The sequence below is a fragment of the Amphibalanus amphitrite genome, unplaced genomic scaffold (genome assembly GCF_019059575.1).
Source record: "Amphibalanus amphitrite isolate SeventyFive unplaced genomic scaffold, NRLGWU_Aamphi_draft 000028F_arrow, whole genome shotgun sequence".
NCBI lineage: Eukaryota > Metazoa > Arthropoda > Thecostraca > Balanomorpha > Balanidae > Amphibalanus > Amphibalanus amphitrite.
Window position 1 is genome coordinate 641,361 of NW_024881524.1, and position 25,133 is coordinate 666,493.

At 55.3% G+C, this 25,133-nt stretch overlaps 2 protein-coding genes across 8 annotated transcripts; one reads left to right on the forward strand and one right to left on the reverse strand.

The window, feature by feature from the left end:
• Window positions 1-12: 12 nt before the first annotated feature.
• LOC122365276 (LITAF domain-containing protein-like) lies at window positions 13-20,069 on the reverse strand. 6 transcript variants are annotated; one of them, XM_043336332.1, is made up of 6 exons: window positions 20,047-20,069; window positions 14,055-14,215; window positions 9,852-10,056; window positions 2,081-2,170; window positions 1,534-1,699; window positions 13-1,170 (listed from the first exon to the last, which is right to left on the reverse strand). In XM_043336332.1, the coding sequence occupies exons 3-6, from the start codon at window positions 9,970-9,972 to the stop codon at window positions 1,065-1,067; spliced, it is 483 nt and encodes a 160-aa protein (XP_043192267.1). In that variant the 5' UTR covers window positions 9,973-10,056; window positions 14,055-14,215; window positions 20,047-20,069; the 3' UTR covers window positions 13-1,064. The 6 variants fall into 6 exon arrangements, with proteins under 6 accessions (XP_043192267.1, XP_043192255.1, XP_043192278.1 ...); XM_043336320.1 differs by lacking the exon at window positions 20,047-20,069 and adding an exon at window positions 19,778-19,816; XM_043336343.1 differs by lacking the exon at window positions 20,047-20,069 and adding an exon at window positions 19,633-19,651.
• A 930-nt stretch (window positions 20,070-20,999) lies between these two features.
• Window positions 21,000-23,720, forward strand: LOC122365287. Of its 2 annotated transcripts, none has more exons than XM_043336397.1 (2): window positions 21,000-21,159; window positions 21,458-23,720. In XM_043336397.1, exon 2 carries the CDS (start codon window positions 21,459-21,461, stop codon window positions 23,019-23,021), a length of 1,563 nt encoding a protein of 520 aa, XP_043192332.1. In that variant the 5' UTR covers window positions 21,000-21,159; window position 21,458; the 3' UTR covers window positions 23,022-23,720. The 2 variants fall into 2 exon arrangements, with proteins under 2 accessions (XP_043192332.1, XP_043192322.1); XM_043336387.1 differs by having other exon boundaries at window positions 21,006-21,155.
• Window positions 23,721-25,133: the final 1,413 nt, after the last annotated feature.

Sequence of the window (25,133 nt, forward strand, 5' to 3'; positions counted from 1 at the left end):
ACAGCCGGGAAAGTCTCGGAGTGCGTGTTTATTTGGGCGTTCGACTGCCGGGCGTGGCGCTCCGCCCGGCCCAGTCAGTGTTAGCAGGCCCCGTAGAGACAGACACCGCGACGCACAGCGAGATACACACAGTGACTGAGAGCAATCAGATGCCAGAGAAAGACTCGGTCACGCGAATAGCTGATTAGCCCAGCGTAAAGGAACCACCACTGCGACAGTAGCAAAAAAAGCTCCGGTGCTGCCTTCCGGTATTAACACGGCTGCCCAAAATAGTAACACTTCGATAACAGCTGTACGCTCCTATGAATACACACTGATTTGTAATAGTCTGTAACAGTCGATCATTTACGGTACTGCGAGAAGCGGGACGCGCCCGGAGAGTCACGGTGGTCACAACGCCGTCAGTGGGACGTCAAAATGCAACAGCCGCCGGCCCGAAGGACGGTTCATAGGCCGGCGGCCGTCCAGTGTTTACGACGGTCACCATGTCAGTCCAGTTCAGACCACAGCTGCAGACACAGAGAGACGACAGAGGCACATAATGCTGACCCCGCCCACCCTCAGCGGTCGCGGGCGCTGGCGGATAATCCCGATCCTCGGCAACACATTTCAGCCCGTCCGCAGCACGGATACACGAACTCCTGACACCACTGCCAGCCCGGGGCGCGCTCCGCGCCAGGCCGGCTAGCCCGCGACGACCACACTCGGTTAGACGGCCGGACGATCGGCTGGCTTCCACGGCGCTACCAGCGTCAGCCGGTACTTTGGCGAGTCGCCGCGGGAGCGGACGGACCGATCCGCCCCACGGGCTACGACAGACACGTATGATAGAGTGACTACACTGTCGCGGACTGTCAGATACGTCCCCAGACGTATTCGACGAATTCGAGTGCCACTCAGAAGGCCGTATCCCGACGGTGTAGAGGACACTGACACTGTACGCGGGCTCTCGCCAGTCAGACTTTCGGTGGGCGATCTGGCGCAGTGAATAGTCGGCCAGCACGCCTTGTCGGCTGACGCAAATAAGCTGTAGTTGTCGCCGCCGCCGCTGGGTGGCAGCACGTTTACCGTCGGTACTTGCCGAGGAAGGCCTTGCAGTTGGGGCAGCTGTGCTCCTTATCCATACATTCGTCCATGCAGCAGGGAATCAGGCAGCAGCCCATCCAGCAACTGGGGAGGGGGAAGATAAGATCAGATCCACTCATGGATCAGGCAGCAGCCGAATAAGCAGCTACGGAGGAACTCAGGCTGAGGGTGCCGTGGATCGTACGGCATTACTCTCAAGCTCTAGCTGCTGGCGGGCTTCTGCAACATGGTATCAGCTATAAAAAACATAATCAAATCAAGAAGAAAAATAGTGTCAAACGTAAGCGACCGAATCATTCCACTTCTTCCATCAACGCTTAATTTGATCGATGACACAAACCGTGGGGTCATCGGCATCACGGTTCGTGTCATCGATGTCGATCAATCCTCAATCAACAGCAATTAACAGAGCAAGGCCCCAAGCTGCGCCCGCCGAGCCCCACTCACCCGAAGAGCGCGATGAGCGCGCCAGAGAGCCAGGCCATGGTGGAGGGCGACGTTTTGACGGTGGACTCGATCTCGGCGTGGCAGTGCGGACAGATCATGTGCGTGGGGTTGGGGCCCGGCGGCACCACGGTCGTCACCACCGGCACGTGCACCTGGTGCGCCGCCACTGGAAGGGGGACAGACGGGAGGGGAGGTCAGAGGGGTCACAGACTGATAGCATACCACAGAGCACTCAAATCGCTGCGGTCAATGAACCAATGAACCGACCGTCAACCGACCGACCAATGAACGAGAATTCAGACAGCATAGCATGCATCAGTATTCAGGCAAAGCTTCTCAAACAAGTCTATCTGCTTTGAGCTAATTCTGAGCTGCCGATAAACAGCAAGCAACTTTAAATTACATCCAAACACGGAACTACTGCGAAGCGATGCATCAATGACAGATCGATCTTTGCGCGACCCCAGACTCCCTTTGACGTTTAAACCCATCTCTCGGAGCACAGCCATGCAGGCGGAGGGGAGGAGAGGGGGGACGGGTCACCCACCGTATCCATACTGCTGCTGCTGCGGGGCCACGTACTGGACCGAGGTGTCGGCAGGGAACACCACTGCCTCCTCGCGCACGAAGGTGGCCGCTGGACCACCAGCCAGCCAGGCAGGCGAGAGAGAGAGGCAGAGACAGGCAGAGACAGACAGGCAGTTAGAGGTGCGATAGTAACGAGGCACGGTCAGCGTGTTAGTGAGAGGCGGAGAGAGGCAGTCCGTCACCGCGTGCAGTTATAGAAAAGAGGTGAGCGTTACGGCAGGCAGGCAGCGGGCACAGGAGCACAACAAAGAGTTCGGCAAAAAGAGGTATTCGAGACACGCATCCGCAGCTATCGTAATTACATATTTATGATTGCAGTCAATAAGAAGCATGAATTCCTCGAAAAATGTTAGGTCTGAAATTGTGAAAAATATGTCTTATCCGAAAAACAAGACAGACTGAAATTGTTTCCATTGCAAGTATGAAATGAAATTGAAGCCGCACTGAACTAAAATCGCCATCGCAGATTTTGTCACCAGCGCAGCGCAGAACAGGATCAACCCGCGTCAGACAGTTCGTGGCCCTGCCACACAGGTGTCTGACTCGACCGGTGTACAGGCACGCCCACGGTGGACACATCTGAACCTTTTCAAAGTCTCTTCTGCCACAGGCTCCGATCCTTTACTTAACATCGTGACAAAACCATCCATCCTAAAAGCCACGGCTATTTTCGGCTGTCGCGTCCAGGGAATAAAGAACATCGTCGTGTCATCTGAAGATGTCGCCGTGATTAGTGGATCGTCCGTCCGCGGCCATACAGTTTCACAACATCACCGCCATCACAACAAACAGTGCTGCAGGTAACGTATACGTGCAATTCACCTGTCATAATACATGTAAGCGAGCGATGAACTTCCCGTCATTGTAAAAAGCAAAGGGACCGGAACGACGGGACGCTGATCCGTGTCGAGCCGGAACCGAGTGAAGGCTCTATTAATAGCCGTTATGTAATATCGCAGCCAGCAAATAACCCGATCGACATTCCACAATGTCAATCTGACTTGGAATTGCGAGCGTTATTGACAAAGTCCTTGTTACCAAGGCAATTTGACCGAGCAAAAAAAAAAAGATCGCCGATGAATCACGAACTGATTTTTCATTAGCCGGCGGAAGTTAGAGACAAACATGCGGAAAGTTACCAGACGGCAGACTGGTACGTTTCTCAGTCTCCTCAATGGACGAATGCTATCAGAGTTTCCCGGAAAACTGAGTCTCGTCTTAATAACCAAAAGTTCGCCATAAATATGTCAACATATATCATAACAAACTGTAACCTTGTGTAGCTACCTGCGTATCTGTACCAAAGTCACTCCAATTTGCCCTTGCTAGCCCATCGTAGGTATTCGCAGATCCACTCAACGCCGCACGGCCGATCTGACACGGACAGCCCTCATCACTCACCCCGCCCCTACCCCAGCTCCCCTCCTCTACCCCTTGTGAGAGTTGTGTCCAGTGCCACTAGGTGGCTCTTCGATCGGTATAGGGTTCGGGCGCTCGGGCAATACAGTTATCTCTGAGTGACCGAGGCGTGTGTGTCTCTGCGTGCGCGGGAGCCGAGTCGGACTCGCACATGGCGCAGCCTGCAGGGTCCAACCCCGATGGGGTCTCCGGTGTTTCGGGCGCTGTAGCGCTACCAGGACAGTGGCTCGGCAAGCTGACTCAGCCGGATAAGTTGGACTTAGCAGTGGATCGAGGAGCTACATTCAGAGCATGGAAGACTCGGTGGACGGATTTTTGCACGCTATCTGGTCTGCCGTCCCAGCCAGTTGCGGTGCAGATGGCAATGTTGCGTTCATGTCTATCGGATGACACCATTCGTATAGTCGAGAACATGGGACTATCGCAGGCTGAAAGTTCAAACTTGGATGTCATACTCGAGCGCCTGGAACGGCATGCTATTGGACAGGTGAGCCAAGTGATGCAAAGACGGACGTTTAATTTGCGCGCTCAACATGCTGGCGAGACCTTTGATGATTTCGTAACATGTCTCAGGGATCTAAGCAAAGACTGTGGCTTCTGCGATGGTTGCAGAGACAGCTTGATCCGCGACAGAATCGTGGTCGGCATTAGAGATACCGATGTGATCAGACGTCTGTGTGCGGTACCCGGCCTTACGCTCGATCAGGCGATCACCATTTGCCGATCTGAAGAATGCGCGACACGCGATGCTTATACCATCACCGATGGCGGAACCGGCCCAGACGTTTCGGCTGCTGCGCGCGGCCGTGCGGCACCGTTGCCCCCGGGCGGTGCAGCGCGCGGCCGAGGCCGGCGGACGCTATCCTGTGACGTCACAAGTGGAGCGGGGCGCGGTCAAGGTCGACGAGCGGCCTCAAATGACGTCACCTCCAGCCGCCGACCTGGCGCCGCGCCAACCTCGGCTCAGCAGCCCACCAGCCGCGGTGGGTTCAGGCGGCGCGCCGCACCGAACGACTCCTGTCGCCGCTGTGGTTACTACGGATGCCGCGGGGAGGACGCCTGCCCCGCTTTCGACAGTGTGTGTTTTCGTTGCCGTGAGTTCGGCCACTGGGGCCGAGTGTGTACCAGAAGACTCGGGAACAGGTATGCACACGCGAAGACTGTGTCATTTTGTGACGATGGACTCGATGATGGGGATATGAGCGATGAATGCGTCCAAATGAGTGCAGTCACTGTGCATGGTACCAATCACCTGTCTGCCCCCACGGTTGAGGTGTTTGTGCGCGGTACAAGTAACGGCAAAGTGCGCGCTCTTCCTGACACGGGGGCCGACATCAGCCTGGCGGGCCCCGAATTCGCTGAAAGATTTGGACGCGGCTGTATGTCACCACCTACAGTCCATCCCAAGGTGGTCGATGGTCGCGCCACTTGCGCCATCGGACAGATAGGTGTAAACATTAGCCTAGGACCCGCTCAAGTTGTCGAGCAAGTGCACATCATCCCCGGTGTAAGACGATTGATTTTGTCTTGGCACGTCACGAAATATCTCGGGCTTGTTCCAGCGAACTATCCGAGACAGATGAACTCCGCGGAAGCGACGGGGGCTGCTGCTGCAGCGAGCACTACTCGGATGGGTGGCGTGGCGGCCGCCGCCCAGCACAGCGTCGGCCTGCGTGACTCTCAGCCGACGCAGACCGGCGCGCCGCCGGACTCTCGGCGGGCGCAGACCAGCGCGCCGCCGGACTCTCGGCGGGCGCGGGACGGCGCGCCGCCGGACTCTCGGCGGGCGCAGACCAGCGCGCCGCCGGACTCTCAGCCGACGCAGACCGGCGCGCCGCCGGACTCTCGGCGGGCGCAGACCAGCGCGCCGCCGGACTCTCGGCGGGCGCGGGACGGCGCGCCGCCGGACTCTCGGCGGGCGCAGACCAGCGCGCCGCCGGACTCTCAGCCGACGCAGACCAGCGCGCCGCCGGACTCTCGGCGGGCGCAGACCAGCGCGCCGCCGGACTCTCGGCGGGCGCAGACCAGCGCGCCGCCGGACTCTCGGCGGGCGCAGACCAGCGCGCCGCCGGACTCTCGGCGGGCGCAGATCGGCGCGGCGCCGGACTCTCGGTGGACGCGGGACGGCGCGCCGTCGGACTCTCGGCGGGCGCGGGACGGCGCGCCGCCGGACTCTCGGCGGGCGCGGGACGGCGCGCCGCCGGGCTCTCAGTGGACCTACGATGGACTCAGCGCGCCAATGGACGCACCACGGCAGGACAGCGTGTCATCAGACGCCCGGCGGGGGCGGACCAGCGCGCCAGATGCACCACAGCAGCGGACGGGCGCGTCACGAGGCGCCCGACAGTATCCGACCGGTGCGTTACCGGACGCCCGACAGCAGCGGACCGGCACCGGCGCGTCGCTGGACGCAATCAGCAGCGGACTCAGCGCGTCACTGGACGCACTACAGCAGGACGGCGCGTCATCAGACGCTCAGCGGCCAGGTGTTAGCGCGTCGCCGCAACCCATGAAACAGCTGTTGAAGGACTACGAAGATGTTTTCTGCGACGACATCAAGGTGATGCCAGGAGAACGATTCAAAATCAACCTCCGTGAAGGAGCCAGACCATTTGCTGTGCACGCCCCGCGCCGCATTCCGTTCGCTCTGCGGGAACCTCTGAAGCGAGAGTTGGACCGACTTCAGCAGAGTGGCATGATAGTGCCTGTGACGTCACCGACAGAGTACTGTGCGCCGATCGTCATCGCACCTAAGAAGGATGGAGGAATTCGAATGTGTGTCGACTTCACAAAGCTGAACCAGTCGGTCAAGAGGGAGTTGTACCAATCAAACACCCCGGCAGAATGCGTGGCGTCGATAGCTGAATCTGACGCCAAGTGGTTCAGCGTATTTGACGCAGCCAAAGGATACAATCAGTGCCCACTGGAGGAAGAAAGTCGTCACCTGACCACGTTCATCACTCCGTTTGGCCGCTACATGTGGACCAGAGCACCATTTGGAGTCAGCTCCATCTCCGAATTCTTCAACCGGCGCATGGATGAATGCTTTCGCGACATCCCGGGAATTCAACGCGTCGTTGACGACGTCTTGATCTGCGGGTCCACGAAGGAGCAGCTGGAAGAGCGTGTGAGGCAGTTCCTGAATCGGTGCCGAGAGCGCGGTGTGACGCTGAACGTCTCGAAGGCGCGTCATATGCAGCAGCAGGTCCGCTTTGCGGGATTTATTGTCACTGAAGGTGGTTACAGACCCGACCCAGAGCTCCTGCGAGCGATCGAAGCCTTCCCCGCGCCGCAGTCCCTGAGTGACCTGAGAAGTTTCTTCGGACTTGTCAATCAAATCGCTCCGTTCTCTGAGGAAGTGACAGAACACATGGAACCACTGCGACCTCTGTTGAGCGCAAAACGAAACTTCAGTTGGGATGCCTGCCACCAGGAGTCATTCGAGAAGGCTCGCCGGGTGTTATCGTCGACCAGATCACTGGCTTACTTCGACCCAGCAAAGCCGACACTGCTGTCGACGGACGCGAGCAGGCTCCATGGCCTTGGATTTATCCTGCAGCAAAAACAACCGACTGGAGAATGGCGGGTGATTCAAGCTGGATCCAGAGCTTTGACAGACACCGAAACGAGATATGCGACTATCGAACTGGAGATGCTGGCCGTGGCATGGGCGGTCAACCGCAAATGTCGACTGTTCCTCAATGGGCTGGAACACTTCGACATCCTCGTCGATCACCGCCCTCTGATCGCCATACTCAACTCGAAAAACATGGACGAAATAGAGAATCCTCGCCTCCAACGACTCAGGGAGCGGCTCAGCATGTATGTGTTCACGGCATCCTGGAAGAAAGGCAAGGACCATCAAGCTGCAGACGCTTTGTCCAGGTCACCCGTCGATCTACCGACAGAAGAGGACGAGATTGCCGAAGACCATGGGGGCGTTAGTGTCAGCACTGTGATATGCTGCGCCCTAGACGAGGCGGGCACCGACATCCGCATCGCTGATGTGCGTGAATCGGCCGATCGTGACGAGGAGGCCCGCCTGCTGCTGCGAACCGTAATGGAGGGATTCCTGTCAGCAAGGCGGACCTTCCGGATGCGATTCGTCCCTATTGGGCGGTACACGACCGTCTCACTGTTGAAGACGGTGTTGTGGTGTGTGGCTGCCGTTTGGTCATCCCGAGACCAATGCGGGCGGCCATCCTCACGGAGCTACACTCATCACACATGGGAAAAGAGAAGACCAAGAGTCGAGCGAGGCAGATCATGTATTGGCCTGGCATGGACAACGACATTGCCAACATCACACGTGGCTGCAGAGCGTGTCAAACTGAATTGCCCTCGCTTCCAAAAGAAACATATCTCAGAAGAGTGCCACCCAATCGCCCATTCCAGCACCTGTGCGCTGATTTATTTCAGCACGCAGGACGGCACTTCCTGGTGGTGGTTGATCCACTCTCTGGCTGGGTGTTCTGCAGGCCTCTGGGAAAAGAAGCCACATCAAATCGAGTGATCACTGAAATGAGAAGTGTCTTTTGCACTGCTGGAGCCCCTGAGAAGTTGTTCAGTGACGGCGGGCCGCAATTCACCGCCAGGGTATTCCAGTTATTCCTGAGTCGGTGGGGCATAGAACATATCACGTCATCGCCGCACTACCCGCAATCCAATGGTAGAGCAGAAGCGGCGGTGAAGGCTGCGAGTAAGCTGATCAGGCGGTGCTGGACCGCCGATGGAGGCCTGGACGTCGAGAGGTGGACACGCGGTGTGCTGCAGCAGCGGAACACCCCGGGACCGGACGGCAGAAGTCCGGCCCAGATCGTGTTCGGCAGGCCAATCAGGGACACCCTACCAGCGCACCGACGTGCCTTCGATCTCTGCTGGCAGCGGGCGGCTGACGAAGCTGATGCAGCTGGGAGCGACCTCAAGAACAGTGAAGAGCGGCGCTACAATCAACACGCGAGAGACCTGCCGGGACTGCGTGTCGGCAGTCAAGTGGCAGTGCAGAATCACAATACGAAACGCTGGGATCGGTGTGGTGTGATCACCGAGGTGGACCATCAGAGAAGACGCTACTTTATCCGCATGCCCAGCGGGCGGGTGCTCACAAGGAACCGCCGTTTCCTTCGCCAACGCTATGCGTATGCTGAGCCTCCGACAACGGACTCCCCGGCGGCTGCTCTCGAGACGAGACCGACGCGGAACGACACCGCTCCTGGGCAGCAGCTGCGGCGGTCATCCAGAATCAGACGACGACCTGTTCGACTCATCGAAGAGATCTAACCAGCGCTGTCTGGCTGCTTGTGTGCCAGTTGTGATGGGTGTCCGTGGCTGTCAGCCATGATGCACACGTTCGCACGTTTCGTGCTCGTTCGCCGTATGTCACAGATGGAGCGACGATAAGTGATCTGTTTGTGTTATGGCGTGTCATTCGAATATTTTGAAACTGAAATCTGATGGTGTTGGGAAGACGATGCTGTGATGGGGGAGATGCCATCTGATGTGCTAGACGTTAATGTTAAGTCGTTCTTTTGTCGTGTTGTGTTTAACGTGCAGCCAAAGCGTTCTTTATGTTTATTTACGTCCCAACAACATCAGATCTGGTGTGGGGGTGTGAGAGTTGTGTCCAGTGCCACTAGGTGGCTCTTCGATCGGTATAGGGTTCGGGCGCTCGGGCAATACAGTTATCTCTGAGTGACCGAGGCGTGTGTGTCTCTGCGTGCGCGGGAGCCGAGTCGGACTCGCACACCCCTCATCATCTACCCCTCCCGCCCCCCACATCCCCCCACGTCACGCCAACCATCACTCGTCATCACCCGCTCTCCACGTCTGCACGGTATACACAGCCATCAGTCTCAAACGCACCCGAAGGTCGAACGCACGGTTTTCTGCACACACTGCCCAGTGTGGACAGGATCCTACGCAGCCGCCGCTGCAGCCTCTGAGAAGCTACCCCCGGCCCCCATCGCGGGAACGAGTCCCTCCAACTAGGTCACCGGGGTACTCGGAGAGGGAGCTTTGACGCAGCTGTCACAAACGACATGTGTCATTTCCGCCAGAGGTCGAACGAGGGCGGAGGAAATTGGAAATTCAGTAGGTATTAGATCATGCTGTTAGTGATAAGTCGACTGCAAAGATGAATCATGACTAGGAGAGGAGGCAGAGCACAGTTATTAATTTGTACACTACAACTACCAACTCAGTGCGTTCAGTGCAACAGTGCATTCACTACACCACTACATCATCACACCCAGGGGCCATTCCCTGCCATCCATACCCCTCTGCGGGTCCCCGGCGAGCGCGAGGTCACTCACCAGGCGGCTGCGGGTGGTAGGGCGAGTGGGGCGCCACGCCGCCTCCCATCGCCTGGTTGTAGCTCGGTGGTGCGTCTGAGGGCGGCACGAAGCCAGGCGGCGGCGCCGTCGGCTTGTCCATGGTGACGGCGACTCGACTGAACTAGAGGCACGGATTCGCCGGTCTGCTCTCAGGTCCCGCCTAGCGGTCCTTCAAGTGCGCTGTCTGTAACACAAGAACGCAACGGTTCAGTCAGTCGAATAACACAGGAACACAGCGGTTCGTTCAGTCATGTAGCACAGAATCACAGCAGCTCACTAAGCCATGTAACACAGGAGCGCAGCGATTCAGTCAGTCGAGTAACACAGGAACACAGCGATGCGTTCAGTCATGTAACACAGAATCACAACAGCTCACTCAGCCATGTAACACAGGAACACAGAGGCTCAGTCAGTCGCGTAACACAGGAACGCAGCAGTTCAGTAAGTTATGCACCGCAGGAACACAGCGGTTCGGTTCAGGCAGTCGAGTGGTCAAAGCAAACGGTGCCGATACGGAGCATACAGCGATAGCGCTGGGGGAGTGAAGCCATGCGGGCGACCGGCCACCCTAAAACCGATGTGGCAACTCGGGTTTCAACATGGACTATCGTCTATCGCCATCGCAATGCGACGAAAGATATCGCTTATCGAAAGGGCAGCATATCGAAGTAATCCCAGCTCTGCGCACTGCAGGCTACAGCACCCTGTCACCGCTTCGAACGGCGAGGCAAAAGTGGGACATAAGCGGTGAAGCATTTTATATACTTGATAAAGACCAATCAAAAGAAAATATGGCATGAAAACGAGATCCAATTCCAGACGTTTCTTGACAAGTTACCGTGGCAGAAACGACCTAAACATTTCGGTGCACACCATCAACATGCTTTCAGCACAGCTCTTTCGCAACAATTCCATCTGTGCACGGTTATACGCCATATGTGCACTCAGCTGCACATTCTGTCAATCACGCCATATCGATATTGGATCCTGCACCAATGTCTGTGTCCGTGACGGCTGACATCACCAACAATTTATCAGGGGAATCGCCATCGTGTTCGTCGTAAAAAGGAGCCGATGCGGAGGAGTCAGCTTTGCGACAGAAGCACTGCGTGGCATTGTTTTACTCAGGCCGTCGATATTTTCCCCCATAGAACTGGTCGTAGCTTCGCCCGTCAAAGGCCAAATACCTCCCCTTCACGTCTGCGAGGAAGACCACACTGCTCCTCGGCTACAAGGGGCCCAGTCAGTCCGGCCAAACAATGACTGTCGGCGGGCCGAGCACCCCAAGGCCGACCTAACACCAACAGCTCTGTGATCTCCAAGGTCAGCTGGAGTGGGTGCATTCGCCAGCACGTCCCCTTACCGCCGTGGTTCATTGATCGCCGCCGCCGCCGCTCTGGTACTTACTAAATGTAGGTATACTTGAAAACGTTTTTAAGCAAGCACTTGCAAGTACAGAATAGACGCATGTATAGCGCAGCCTAAAAGCTCCGAGACGCAAGCTCCGTCTATTCACAACTTGTCCTGTCCGCCGTTCCTAAAGCCTCAGGTACCGCTGGAATGAATGGACTGGTGTAGTCGGTATCCAACAACAAACCGCGGCCGGCAACGACCTCGGCGCTATGCTGGGCCGTGCGTGCCATGACCAGTTCCCATCAGACTGCCGTCGGCGGTGCCGCAATCAGAGACAGCGGCGACGGTCCACCATCCCACAGAGTCCACCGCGCCGGGACGAGACTGGTCTCTGGACTAGGATGGATATCACAGAGTTTCGTCTGTGGAAGCCGGGGCCGCTTTCGTAACCATCCAGTAAAGGCGACAGCACGCAGACTCAAAGCGGCCGACACGGGTCACAGCTGTGCCAGGAGTGTCAACACAGGTGTCGGTGACAAAAAGGAACAGAGGCGACACGTCACCGGCAGCTGAGCTCAACCGTGCGATCCAACCACGCCTGATCAGCCTCAGAGACCCTGATCAGGTCATGTAATGCAATGGGTTTAAATTGTTGCACTGTTAGCTTCCATAGGAAGCTATCCACAACTTCAAACAGGTTACATGAATGAGGAAAGCATTCAAACCTTTCACTGTAGTGAAACATTTCATTATAGGCTGCTGAAAAAGAAAAAGTTAATCTTTCAGACACCCGAAAACTAACAGAAACAGAGCTACCAGCAGTCTAAGGCCTCCTGTGCTGGCCAGTCCCGTGTCCCTTGGGATCACCCGAACCCAGTCCAGCGGTTCGGTCCACCGCCGCCAGCCTGCACGGCGCTTTGGTTCACCGCCGCCGCCTGCACGGCGCCGCGTCTTCTATCGTCGGTCGGCCGGCCGGCCGGGTCAGCCGCCGCGCCGCGGAGGACGGTCATCGATCACGGTTGGGCTGACCCGTTGACGGAGCACCGGCGCCGGCAATCACCGTGATGGCCGGCCGATCGGTGTGCAGTGCGCGGAGCGGCGCCACGGCGCAGGGCGCCCGCCCACGCCCCGTAGGAAGATGCAGTCTACGGCCGACTGGATCGGAGCGATTATCACGGCCGTGCTATACGGTCGTGTATGAAAAGCCGGAGTCAATGCGAGCTCGGACCGGAGATGATCCTGTTCGCCCGGCCGCGTCCGCAATCAGGCGCCGTCTATTGAACGGTCTCCAATGTGCGCTGCATTCAGCAGAGCCGGATCTGTTGGCCAGGATACAGCGCCGCGGGAGATGGGGCTAAGCTGACCGATCCGGGACCAAACTGCGGTAGGGTTACAGACTTGGGGAGCTCCCGCGCCTCCCCGTTGAGGGCAAATGACTCAAATAGTTCAACTCCGCCTCCCACCCGGTCGACTAATATCAAGATAAGCTCGTATCATCAACTGCATCGCCACGATGTTGAGAGGCTGGGTCGGTGAAAAACCCTTAGCGTGACGTCACCAGTGATTAGGTGTGACGTCATTAGATACATCAGATACCCGACCCGGCCAGATGGGCTCGGAGCAGATCGGACCGACAGATAGGATCACAGGCAGCCGCCGCCTAAAGCGGCCGGCAAATGGCATGGCCATCACCACCCGAACCATACCGGAGATGCCTGAAATGCCGAACGTGGAACGACAAAAATGCTGCGTCTCTGGTACCCAAGGGCCTTAACAAGATTATATCACTCACACCGAGCGCTGGCTAGAAGAGGTCTCTGTTACAAGCCCCAGGTCTTGAGCAGGACTGGACGGAGTGGCGCGGCCGCCACACCCGTCATTTGGCCTCTGAGCCGCGCTGGGCACCAGGTGGCTGCGGCACTCCCACACAGAAGCGCGCATTTACATTCCGGTCCGCCCTGCCGGCCTTCTGAATGGAGCCGGGCCTGCCCGGGCGGGTGGTGCCGCCGCCGACCAGCCGCGCTCTCAGGGCTCTCCACAGCTGGGCCCGGAACACAGCTGGGTCGGACGGCGGCGGCCGGAGAAACCCAGCGGGTCACTGAGAGAGTCGGCACACTGCCGGTGGGTGGTCAGCAGTGCGCTGGTTGACGGCAGCACGGCACGACTACGGCGGCTCACCACTAGCGGGCTGGGCTATGCAGGTCTGCACCGCCGCCCGTCCCGACACATTCCACGCCCACGCACGGCGCAGTAGTAGTGCAAACCGGTATAAACAAACGACTGCACCCGTGACCTCGTGGGGCCCAGGCTTTCCAAGCAGCGTCCCATGCAAATATATGTGCTAGTAAATGCGCATTCGCATCAGTTACGCGATACCTCCTGGCATACAACGTGATGGACGTTCACGGGTCCAGTCATCCCACATTTGTTGATACAAACACCTCTGCATACCGTGGCATACAGAGACATCGACAGATTATGCCGACAGATTATGCTATGATCGACAGATTTCAGCAGCCTGACTTCAGCCAGTTCTGCCCAAACAGTTTCGGCCTGTTTGTACGACAGTCCTGGCGCCTGTGCCGGCCCCACAGCCGGCGGCGGGCCCGGCCACCTGTGTCCTCGGCTGATGCGGAGCCGTGCCAGCCCCGCGGCGGCCATGGCACGACCGTCGGCACCGCCCACAGCACAGCGGCGGCGGCGGGCGCTCCCGAAATAGTGCCGCTCGGCGTCCCCCGCCTGCTGATACTCCACCGCCGCAGTCCGTCCCGCACCACTAACACAGCGGTGATTGACGCACCGCCCGCCGCGGAACCCCGTGCCGCCTACCTCAGCTCTCCGGTCGCAGAAGCTCCGCTCGCCGTCCGTCCACCGAGCACAGTCCGTCCGTTCCCGACCGCCCGTACGTCGCAGGTCGCAGCTCCGACAAACAACTGCAGTCCGCCGCCGCGCCGGCGAGCGCCAAGGCCGGCCCGGACCTGACGTCACCCCTACCGGTGACGTAAGCGTGACGTCATACGACCACGACCGCTGCACTGCGGCGGGAGGGGGTGATTCAGCGACATACGGCTCAAACACGAAAAGTCGACGTGGCGATTGCTGTTTGACGAAACACTTCTCGTCATCGCAACAAGACAGAGCATATTGTCCCCTCCGGCCCCTCCTGATTCATTCGCAATCAGCGCCTCAACTATTTGACGCAACACCACAGGATTCGACACTCCAGCGCATCGTTGTTCAACAACCAGGTCGATTTGCTTTGCGTCAAACATAATGCTTTGATCTCACGCAGAATAACAAGGCGGCCAGTCGGTGCACACAGACTGATGAATTGGCCTACGGGCACGGGCGGGCTGCTGGCAGCAGGACGCGTACTACCGCGAATATTTGGCCAGCGCGTAATCCTGCCAGACTTGGCCCCTAGCCATCAGCTCAGCGGCCCGGGACATTGGCCTAAATCACCTCCATTCAGTCATGTTCCAAAAAAGAGGCCAAGAGAGGCACAAGAAAGCTCGCCGTACGAACTAACTCGCCAGAAGCTGAAACGTTTCAGAGGCGAAATTAACCCGCGCCCTGCTGGGGGGGGGGGGTGTTTGAACACCCCCCCTTGTGGTTTTTCGCGAATATCTCAAAAACGGCGGCGCGGAGCGCCGCCGTTTTTGGTACACCTTATCACACATTAATTCTACACATGTTGTGAAAATTTCAGACCAAGGTCATTCAAGGTCAGGTCACCAGGTCACTTGAAGTGACCTCACCTCATAAAAAGTTTCAATGTCTGTCATAGCTACACCGAGTGACCGATCGCTTTGAAACTTTCAGCGACTGCTAATAGCAATAGCATGTACAAAATGTATATCTCAGAATCTCAGAATATCTCATTATAAGTCAATGGGAGAAAATTGAAATGCGCCTCTTTTGGACGAAAGACATTATAAACACTCCCAAACACTGAATTACAAGTGGTTTAGACACACTGAACATGAAAATGGTGTCCGTGACCCCTGTTTATGCCCTGAGGTCATCTTAGGTCACGAATGGTATCTAACAGTTTTTCGCAAATAACTTTTGATAGAGGCATGCTAGAGCGATAAAAACGCCTTAGATGTGTTCAGCTCGACGAAACGGATCAACTGATATGCAACATGACCCTTTCCGGTCATGTCATGACCTTGACCTGAGGTCAAATTTTCAAGTTGACCTTTCAAGGTCAAGTTATAGTTCATTCGATGCGTCTTGACGAGAGGAACACGATGCCGGTAAAAGTAAGCTCGTACAATGCTTGGGTCAAAAGTTATTGCAGAAAAACTGTTTCCGAAAAAATCGGCTATTTTTGCAGTTTTTGCCCCCTGCAGGCAAAACCGTTGACGTTAGGTCAAATCTGAGCAAATTACTCAGAAAGGGCGTTAATAGGGCTATCGAATGCGCTTTCCGCGGCGCTGTAGTTCTATTGGTTCCCGAGTTATGCGTTGGCTTCTTGGAAATTGTCGACATTCGACCTGGAAATCGGCGAAATTTTGCCTTCAATGACCTCTGGTGACCTGACCTTTGGCCTGACCAAAAAATTGACCGAAGTGATTTCCTCATTATTTTTGACGCTCTTTCGAACGCCGCCTTCCGCGTATCGCTACGTGGCCCAGGAGCCGAGTTAGAAGGGGGGGGGGGTGTTCAAACACCCCCCCCCCCCCAGCAGGGCGTGGAAATCCAGGACCCCCAGCAGGGCGCGGGTTAAACGACAGAAATGACCGGGAATCAATTTGTAATACCTAACCGTGGGAGTAAGGGAATATCATATAACCGGAGTTAATAAAATCATTACTGAAGCGTGCAGCGCGCAATGGAAGAAAAATGTGTGTTGGAGTATTACTGTGGTAATAAGAGCAAACAGCTAACAATTAACCCGCGCGGGGCTGGGGTCTCCAGCCGAACGCGCGGGGCTGGGGGGGGGGGGTAAATTTTACCCCCCCCCCCTGTTATCTCCCGAACTAATGGTCCGATTTGGAAAATTCAAACGCCAATCGAAAGCTCTCATCACGAACTACTAAAAACATGTACTTAATTTAAAGTTTGAGGTCAAGGTCAAGGTCAGGTCAAGGGTACAAAGTGCAAGTTTCTACAGTATCGGCCTTGCACCGTAGTTACCGAAGAATGGAGTCATGGACTGAGACTGATCGCCCAAAACGTGTTCTTAGGCTACCAAGACAATATTCGTTGCATACAATATCATTCAAAGGTCAAGGTCAGGTCAGGTCAGGTCAGGTCAGGTCACCAAAAAACAAAATATAGAAAAGGGCATGTGCGACACATGTTTTATGGGTCATTTTACTCATAGAATTCAATAGGCACACTCAATAAGTGATATGGACCACCTCTGGATGAATTTCAGGTCGAGGTCAGGTCAAGGTCAGGTCAAGTGAGGTCAAATTTTGAAGTTGGTTGTTAATGCCTAAAAAGGTGTCTATCTGATGCAGTTTTTCACGGCGAATCGAATGGTGCTATTTTTGTTTCCGTACGAGGTCTAGAACTTCCAAAAAAGTCATTTTTCAAAAAATTTGTGTGTCGTGACGTCATAAAATTTTGAATAACTCCCACATTTTTGAACCGATTCTTCTAAAATTTGGTATGTAGGTGCACATAGACCACTTCTCTGACATATATTCCGGTTTTTTCGATAGACTCAAAATTTTGGATTTTATAATGATTTTCCCAAAAAAGTTAGTTTTTTGAAAAAAAAAATAGGCCAAAATCCAAAATTTTCAAAAAACCGAGATAGCCATTTGATAGACAAAGTAAAATTACGTATAACCTTTTTTGTTACGTCTTGATTCCTTTAAAAATGAAGATGTTAGCGGCGTTTGAACTTTTGCCGTTTTTGAGGCGAAAATGGCGAACATGACGTCACTAAAACGTCAATTTCTCAAAAATTTTCCGACGGATTTCGCTCAAATTTTCAGGGAACGTGTCAAATTGATGTAAGAAAAGGTACTGAAAGTTTGGCGGCGCTGCGCGCCGCCGTTTTTGAGATATCCCAAAAATTCGCGAGGGGGGGGTAAAATTTACCCCCCCCCAGCCCCGCGCGGGTTAAGAACACACAACACACTGAACCGAACAGAGACAAATTGTGCGACGCCAGTCATTACCGCACATGCTGATGTGCATTCAGATCGTTAGGTAGATAACTGGACAACACAACCCGTCTATGTCTCGACCCACTGCGGGATTCCCGCTGATAAACGGGATGATAGTCTCTCCCAACACGCCTCCCAAACACTACTGATGGCACCAATACCTGCCCAGTAAACATGACGACGTCGGCCCGACATCGGCTGGACGTCGGATATGCCCGTATGTTCCGACGTCCAGCCGAAGTCCAGCCGACGTCGAGCCGACGTCGGGCCGAGATCGTTTGCCGAGGTTGACGAGATCGTTTGTCGTTGGACCGACGGGGCCGACGTCGACATGTTTATTGGGACAACGCGCCAAAAATATCAACCGGCGGCGGGATTCGAGCCCCCCAGTCGCCGACGTCGGCATGTTTACTGGGACAACACGCCAAAATCATTAGCCGGCGATGGGATTCGAAGTTCGAACCCAGAGTCATTCAAACGCGAGGTCAGTGCGCTAACCACTACACCACGCAGCCAACTAACGAATTTGGTTTGTTTTGTTGGGTTATGCCCTTTCGGTCTGACAAGACCATTTCAGAGCCGGAAGGATCATAGGATGGAGACATTGGTCTTCTTGGCGAGCACCCTGGGTCCAGTTCATATAGAGTCCCTGGTCCCATTGCTGTTACGTGACACTTATTGGAAAGGGCGACCCCACAATGGATTCATATAGCCACTCTTACACACCTGCACCAACGTTTCCCAAAGTGTCCCTTTGATAAGTGGCACTTTGGCAAAGTGACACTTGCCGACTCGACTGGCCTTTCTATATGAACTGGGCCCGGCCCTGGTGAGTTGCCGGGGCTGAGCCTGACCAAAGGATAGGCCGAGCAGCCCCCAAGCACTCACCGCACCCGGCTACGGGCGAGCTCGGCTTACGGGCAATCCCAAATGGGATAAAGTTTCCCGTCCAGTCCGGATCAGGGGGTTGCGGCGTGGAGGAAGATTTGAGTTTCCTGAGGATATTTTGAATACAGAAGCTCTTTATGAAACATGAAACATATATTTTATATTATTTTAACGGTCAAAACAGCGGCCGATGTCGGTCCGACGTCGGCTGGATGTCGGAACATGCGGGCATATCCGACATCCAGCCGACGTCGTGCCGAGGTTGGACCGACGTCGGGCCGACGTCGGCATGCCGATGCCGAGTTGCCGACGTCACCCCGACGTCGGCCGACGTCGGGCCGACGTCGGCATGTTTACTGGGTGCCGCCTGACTCCTGAGTAGTCCACTGTTCCATGCTTCTATCCTCAGAATACTGAAATCCTTCTCCTCCACACCGCCACCCCCCTCCGGGCTGGACAGGCACCTTTATCTCATGCGGGCTGCTCCCTTGGAGCGGCACCGCTGCTCCCGAGGGAGCGCACCCCGTAGCCGGGTGCAGGAGTGCCTTGGGGCTGGGTGGCCTGTCTTCGGACGGGCTCAGCCCCGGCGACTCACTAGGGTGCCTGCCCAGACCAATGTCTCCCCCTATATCCTATCATCCTCCCGGCTCTGAAATGGTCTTACTGGACCGAAAGGGCCTAACCCAACAAAACAACAAACAAACAACTGAGTAGTCCGCATCGCAGCTTCTCACGTGTAAAAGGAAATGGACGTAACTATCCCGCGTTCGATGTCTCTCGGACGACGAAGATTCTACGCCGTCCGGCCAATCACGTTCCATAACCGCAGCCGAGCCCCCGCTGACCTTGGACGGGATTGGCCGGACGACGTAAAATCCTCGTCGTCCGAGAGACATCGAACGCGGGGTATAATAAGCAACCACTTTTCAGTGCACAGAATGACAAAGCAAGGCAGCTACGAGAGAAAAATACACAGAAACGACCAGCTGAAATTGCACATGATCTCTAGTTAGCCTGGCTCCCAAGTCCCCACAAAGAGCACAACAGTTTTTCTGGCCAATCGCAGCTCAAAGAAACACCTCATCGACGCAGACTGACGCCTGGCAGTGCAGAATGTGGTAGCTCACCACTGACCACACTCTGGGATGTGTGTAGAGGGAGATTGAGATGTTGCACACACTCAAAAGCAGAAGGTCCCAGATTTGATAGTTTGGGGATGGGGGGGGGGTCAACTCCTTGCCAACTTTATACATGTTGACCAGTGTTCCCCTGCTAGCTTCATTGTGGGGAAATAAGGTTTGTTTTTGTTTTTTGTTGGATCGAATGACAGGCTGAAGTCGAATGACACCCTGCAGCAAACACATTTCCTTGAGGAAATATCAGCGGCATACGTGACGCATCCCTCAAAGCAAATAATGTGATTTAAGTCTTGGTGAAGCACTTTCAACGTTATCTTGGGAAGAAAATCCACACAAATGGCCCAAGAGTAAGGTCAATAATTGAAATAGGCCAGTAAATAGGCGCAATTCACCCTACCTTCCAATCCGTACACCCCTCACAATCACAATCGCCCTCCTAATGTCCTAATGTTTGTTTACATCTGTCATACATAAACGTGTTCAAAACGTATATATGACGTCATCAATAATTCCTAAATAATTTTTTTTCTCTCTCATTTATTGCCGTGAAAAGAATTTGCATACTCCGATTACATGCACACATAAGACTCAATGATATTTTTATCAAAATGCTTTCAATTCATAGTTCACGGATTTCGCAAATGCGCTTGCTAACGAGCTTTTTACTTTTTATCCGATCAATGAAAGCTTCTTTCTTAGTACGTCATAGGTTCAAAGTCGGAATAACAGTCTAAATGAAATAGTATCTTTTCAGAATCCTTGTCCAGCGCCAGCATTTTTTTTGTAACGGCAATTTTGAATTTAGGCTTCAGCAAGTTACGACCAGTAAAACGCCTTTTGGGCGAAGAACGAGCGAGCGAGATAGTGAGCCCTGCACGTGCGGAAGGGCGAGAGGGTGCTTCCAACGGGCTTGTGCATAGCACCCTTCTAACCGGTCGCTAGCGGTGTGCCAAATTTGAACGCAATCGGCCCAGCCGTTCCTGAGATCTGGAAGCGGCATTCTGCACGTGCGCACGTGCAAACGGGGTCCAAAATGACTTTTGCACGGCACCCTACTAACTGGTCCCCAACCGTGTACCAAATTTGAGCGCAATCGGCCCAGCCGTTCTCGAGATCTGGTACCGCCCCTTGCACGTGCGCACGTGCAGTAGCACCCTAACCGCAACACATGGGAATGCAATGCCTGGTGGGTGCCTACCTGTATGCCAAGTTTCAGCGAAATCGCCCCAGTAATTACCGAGTTACTGAAATGGGAACAAATTTGGCACCTCTTATTGTTGTATTTTGCACGTGCACTAGGGGTGACCCACATACATCGAGAGTATCCTATTTTGGGTAGAAGGGATGCTGCTACCCTACAAAAATTACCGCAAGTCAATCGCCCAAGCGGCTGCTGAGATATGAGCCTCTCAAAATCACTACTTTTGCAAAACAGCTTGAACACCCCTGACTTTTCACGTGGCACGTGCCACGACGGTCACTGAGATGTATCAAAAGTAGTCAATTACGGGGTAGAAGGGATGGGGCTACCCAACAAAAAAGACCGCAGGCCAATCGGTCCAGCGGTTGCTGAGATATAAGCCTCTCAAAAGCGTTACAGGCCGGGCCGGGCCGGGCCGGGCCGCTCATACTGAGATTTTTCCGTTATATTGAAAAGACTCACTTCGCTCGCTGCGCTCGCTCGCTCGTAATCAAATTGCCACTCTACCGATTTTAGGTCACTGGGGAAGTTTCGTATTGCGAAATTTTGTTATTGGAAACGAGGTTCTACGGACGTGAGTAAGCATTCAATTCAATGCATATCATATCTATGCATATCAATATCATGATACCCATTTAAGTGGGTCATTTCGTTACGCGAAAATATATCAATGCATATCGTGCGTATCATGTGGTTTTACTTACAGTGTGTATGTAGGCAGGCAAGCTCTTATTTATTGAACTTTGAAAGATACGATATTTTTAATTTAAAAGTTCAGACGAGTGTCCAACATTGCATGTAAAACTGATTTTGTTTGTGCATGGTTATTTCTCCAATAATGTTCAATTTATTTTAATTTTCATTTTCTTTCCACAGTATGCCTCCCAAGAAAAAGACAGTACGAGGTTCCCGAAGTGCTGCAGTACATGGGAACAGTACAGTCGCACCTACAGCCGGGTCAGGCAGTGGGGATGGCAGCCTGCCATTGTTACCATCCACCTTCCATGAAGCTGTGGAGCAGCTGGTGGAGCTAGTGCAGGGTGTTGTCGATGATACGGTCACCATGTTCAAGCTGGAGATGGCCAATGTGCCAGCCACACAAGGTGTGACAGATGTGGTGGCAGGTCTATCTGCAAAAACCCAGCAGGAGCTGTGTGGTGTGGTGCCTCTATGCGAGGTGCGACCAACTGACCTGCCAGCCAATGGCTGCTCCAGCCTCTTTGACCAGCGCCAGTATGCTGAGGCACTGCTGCACGCGGTGCGCGCCCACTTTGCCTTTGTAAAGTTTGACAGCCGACTGATCTACACAAGCACCGCCGGAGTGCGGGACCCGACGGCGGCGTCGCAGCTGCTGTATGTCTTCAGCTACGTGAAGTCGGCTCCGGCCCGCGCCGAGGCCCCGGTAGCCGTCAGTGCCGCGGCCGGGCTACCGGAGGGCCGCGGGGCCGTCAACCGGCGCCGGACGGTGGCGGTGCTGCCACGGGCCGCCGAGAACGACGAGCCGCCGGCGGGCTCCATCGGAGACGAGCTGGAGCGGTTCCGAGACAAGCTGGACCGGGTGGAGCGCAGTCTGCTGGAGGCATCCCAGTCGCTGGCCGACGAGGACATGCGCCTCCCGGAGGCGGCGCTCGACTCCAGTCTGGAGGACGTGCCGACACCGGCGCTCGGCACGGCCCTACACACCGTCCTGCCGCGAGTCCAGGCCGCGGCCGCCGCCAAACGCACCGCCGCCGCCGCCAAGCGTACCACCGCTGCCAAACAGAAGCCACCGCGCGGCGCCGTCACCCACGAGGAGGCGGTCGCTGCGTCCGCCGCACGCGCTGTCGCCACTGCTCCTCCCGCCCGCGCCTCGCGCACCGCTCCCGCTCGCGCTCCCCGCGCGGCGCCCGCCACTGCCAGGCGCGGTAAACGCAACCGCTCGCTCACTCCGACCCCGATGGAGGTGGAGACTACGGACAACGGCGCGGCGCCTGCTGCTCCGGAGCCGGAGCCGGCAGCCGGTCCGCCGAGCCCCTCCCGGCAGACGGCCGGCCACCTGCCGCAGGCCGAGTCCGACCAGCTGGTGGCCTTCTTCCAGAAGCTGAACGGCTCGCAGACGGAGCAGAGCCGCGTCTCGCTCACCTGTCGCTACGCCAAGATGCGCTACGGCCACGACGTGTCCTCGGGCGTGGTGTACCGGCTGGTGGAGGCCGCGCGCCGCCGTGGGGCCGGCCCGGCTGCCGCCGCCGAGTCGGCGCCGCTGTCCGAGGAGGGCCGTCGCCAGGCGGCGCTGGCCGTGTACGCCGAGCTGGACCCGGGCCACAGCGAGCAGTCGCGCGTCGCCTACACCCTGCAGTACATGCGCGTCCAGCACGCCGTCCGGCTGGAGGCTAACACGCTGTTCGGCTGGCTCGGCCAGGGCGCCAAGAAACCGAGCGCCAAGAGGGCCAGGGTGCGGTAGTGCGGACTGACGAGCGAACAGCCCATCGCCAGAGACGGGTCACCCGGGATGATCGGCAGAGATTACGGCTTCGGAAGGCAAGGGAGTACGTTTTATAAACTGGCTTGTGCTTTGAAGGAGAGCTTTTAGGATTGCGATGCTTTCAGCTGATGACAAGTTTTAAACGTGCGGGCTCACTGTTGCTGGAGAAAAGTACAGAATTCGAAATTCCCGTTCGGCAGCGGTGTGGTCGGTGTTTGTTGTACATTCGTCACCCGTATCGCAGAAAGTGCCGTATTGTTACAATTGTTCGGCTTCAATAGTGTCATGTTGTGCAGTGCACTGTTTTAACACCGTTCCACGCATACTAGTTTCGCTTTACTCACCAATACTATGTTGCGGTCAACTGTGACAGGAGTGCATCCCCTCTGGTATCGATTCGTTGACTTTGATGTTCCAGTTCGTCGTCGTGTCACATGCGAAGCTGCTACGTTATTTCGCCTACCATTTGGCACTAGTTTTATTCATAGTTTTTGCAAGTTCCGTCTTATTTCACATAGCTTTTCGACAGTTTTAAAATCGCGTGCAGGCGTGCTTGATACTAGTATTTTGCGCTTTCATTTATGCATTGCATCATTTACGCAGTCAGCGGACTGCATTGGAAGCATTGATGTATGTACCTGCCAGGTGAAGCCTTGTTGAAAAAACGTTTTAATGTTATGATTCGTTTGTTTTCTGCCTTGGGTCCGAGGCAAGATTACTTATCTAATAGCCCGACGTACCAGTGTAAAATCATTCACCGGCCCAAGCGAACATCTGGCTTTTTCCCCTTGGGCGCGCGACTAGTGCGTCGTGTTGCGGATCACGTCGCTATATCTCAGTGGGCTTCGGCCGATTCATATGTCTATATGCATGTCCATGCGGTCAACAGTCAGCGAGACTGATCGAACTGAGCAACGTCAGACTGAAAGGTCCTGAGGGCGAGCTGCTGCAGGCATTTTGCGGGTTTCCTGTCCCACCTTGAGGCATGAAAGACCGGTGGAGTAGACACCAGCCTCCTCCAAATCAGATTCAGTTGAATGCGATATATCTTCGACCGACGGAGACATGGGTCGGGAATGGGGTGGTCGCGCCCGTCGCGCCCATCCCCATGGAGCAGGAGTCGCCAGGATAGGGGAGTTAGGGGCCGTTTAGCCGACCAGGCTTTGGGGAACTGCGGTCGCTGTTCCTCCTCATGACGCGCGGAGCCTTCACGCCTCAGTCAGGATCAAATTCCCTGTTCCGAGCTGGGCGTTTACCCTATCCGACCTGAGTAGGCCTGTTGAGATAGGTCCTACTCCTTTACGATGGGTGGGTTGGCTGCAGAAGCGGCGGAACACCTTCAATTAAGGGGGGCCGGGGGGGGGGGGCACTGCCGACTTTTGGTCCCATTCTTTCAATCCAACGCCCATAGGGCCAATGTTAGAATGCCAGAATCAGAGGGGGGCACGGTGCCCTCCCCATTCCGCCGCCCCTTCATGTGCAGGGCGTACGGGTCAGTACAGAATCTCGAATATAGGCACCTGATGTGTCATGATGTGATGCAGGGCCTCGTCTAAGGAATTTTCACTGGGGGGCCAGAGACTGAAGGAGCCAAACCTAGGGTACCCCCAAATCCTGTTTTCTCACCGGATTTAGACCACTCATTTTTCATCACAGCCCTGACACCATAAATATTTTTTTTTTTGAAAACTAAAAAAAAGTAGGCCATCCGACCCATGCTTGTATACCTATTAGTTTATAGCCTCCTCACATTGCCCCATCAGACAATAATAATCACAGTTCTCGTTGCTGAGCGTGTGATTGAGTGGCAGTGCCTTGTCTAAGGAATTTGCATGCCGTGCCTTATGTCGAGGGCCCACACGCACATATATTTTTTTGCGAACCACATCGGTTTCTGATGGGCCCCTCTGAGCGCTCGATGCCGATCTCTGAGGGCTAATGCCAACTTCTGGAGACCGTATTTTCCCACTAGGGCCCCCTCAGACCAGTGTAATGCCTGTGTATCAACTTGGAGACTGATGGCTTCTCAGGTGGATTCTCCGTAATCGCCGTGGATCTTCAACACAACCCCCCTGGGTGGTCGTCAGAGGC

What these genes read in the sequence shown, in the direction of transcription:
- LOC122365287 (XM_043336397.1), top strand. Translation starts at nt 21,459, where the DNA reads ATGCCTCCCAAGAAAAAGACAGTACGAGGTTCCCGAAGTGCTGCAGTA.
- LOC122365276 (XM_043336332.1), bottom strand. Translation starts at nt 9,972, where the DNA reads ATGGACAAGCCGACGGCGCCGCCGCCTGGCTTCGTGCCGCCCTCAGAC. An exon ending in CTACCACCCGCAGCCGCCTG is followed by an intron (nt 2,171 to 9,851) that starts GTGAGTGACCTC and finishes CTGGTGGTCCAG; the next exon opens with CGGCCACCTTCGTGCGCGAG. An exon ending in GCAGCAGCAGTATGGATACG is followed by an intron (nt 1,700 to 2,080) that starts GTGGGTGACCCG and finishes TCCCCCTTCCAG; the next exon opens with TGGCGGCGCACCAGGTGCAC.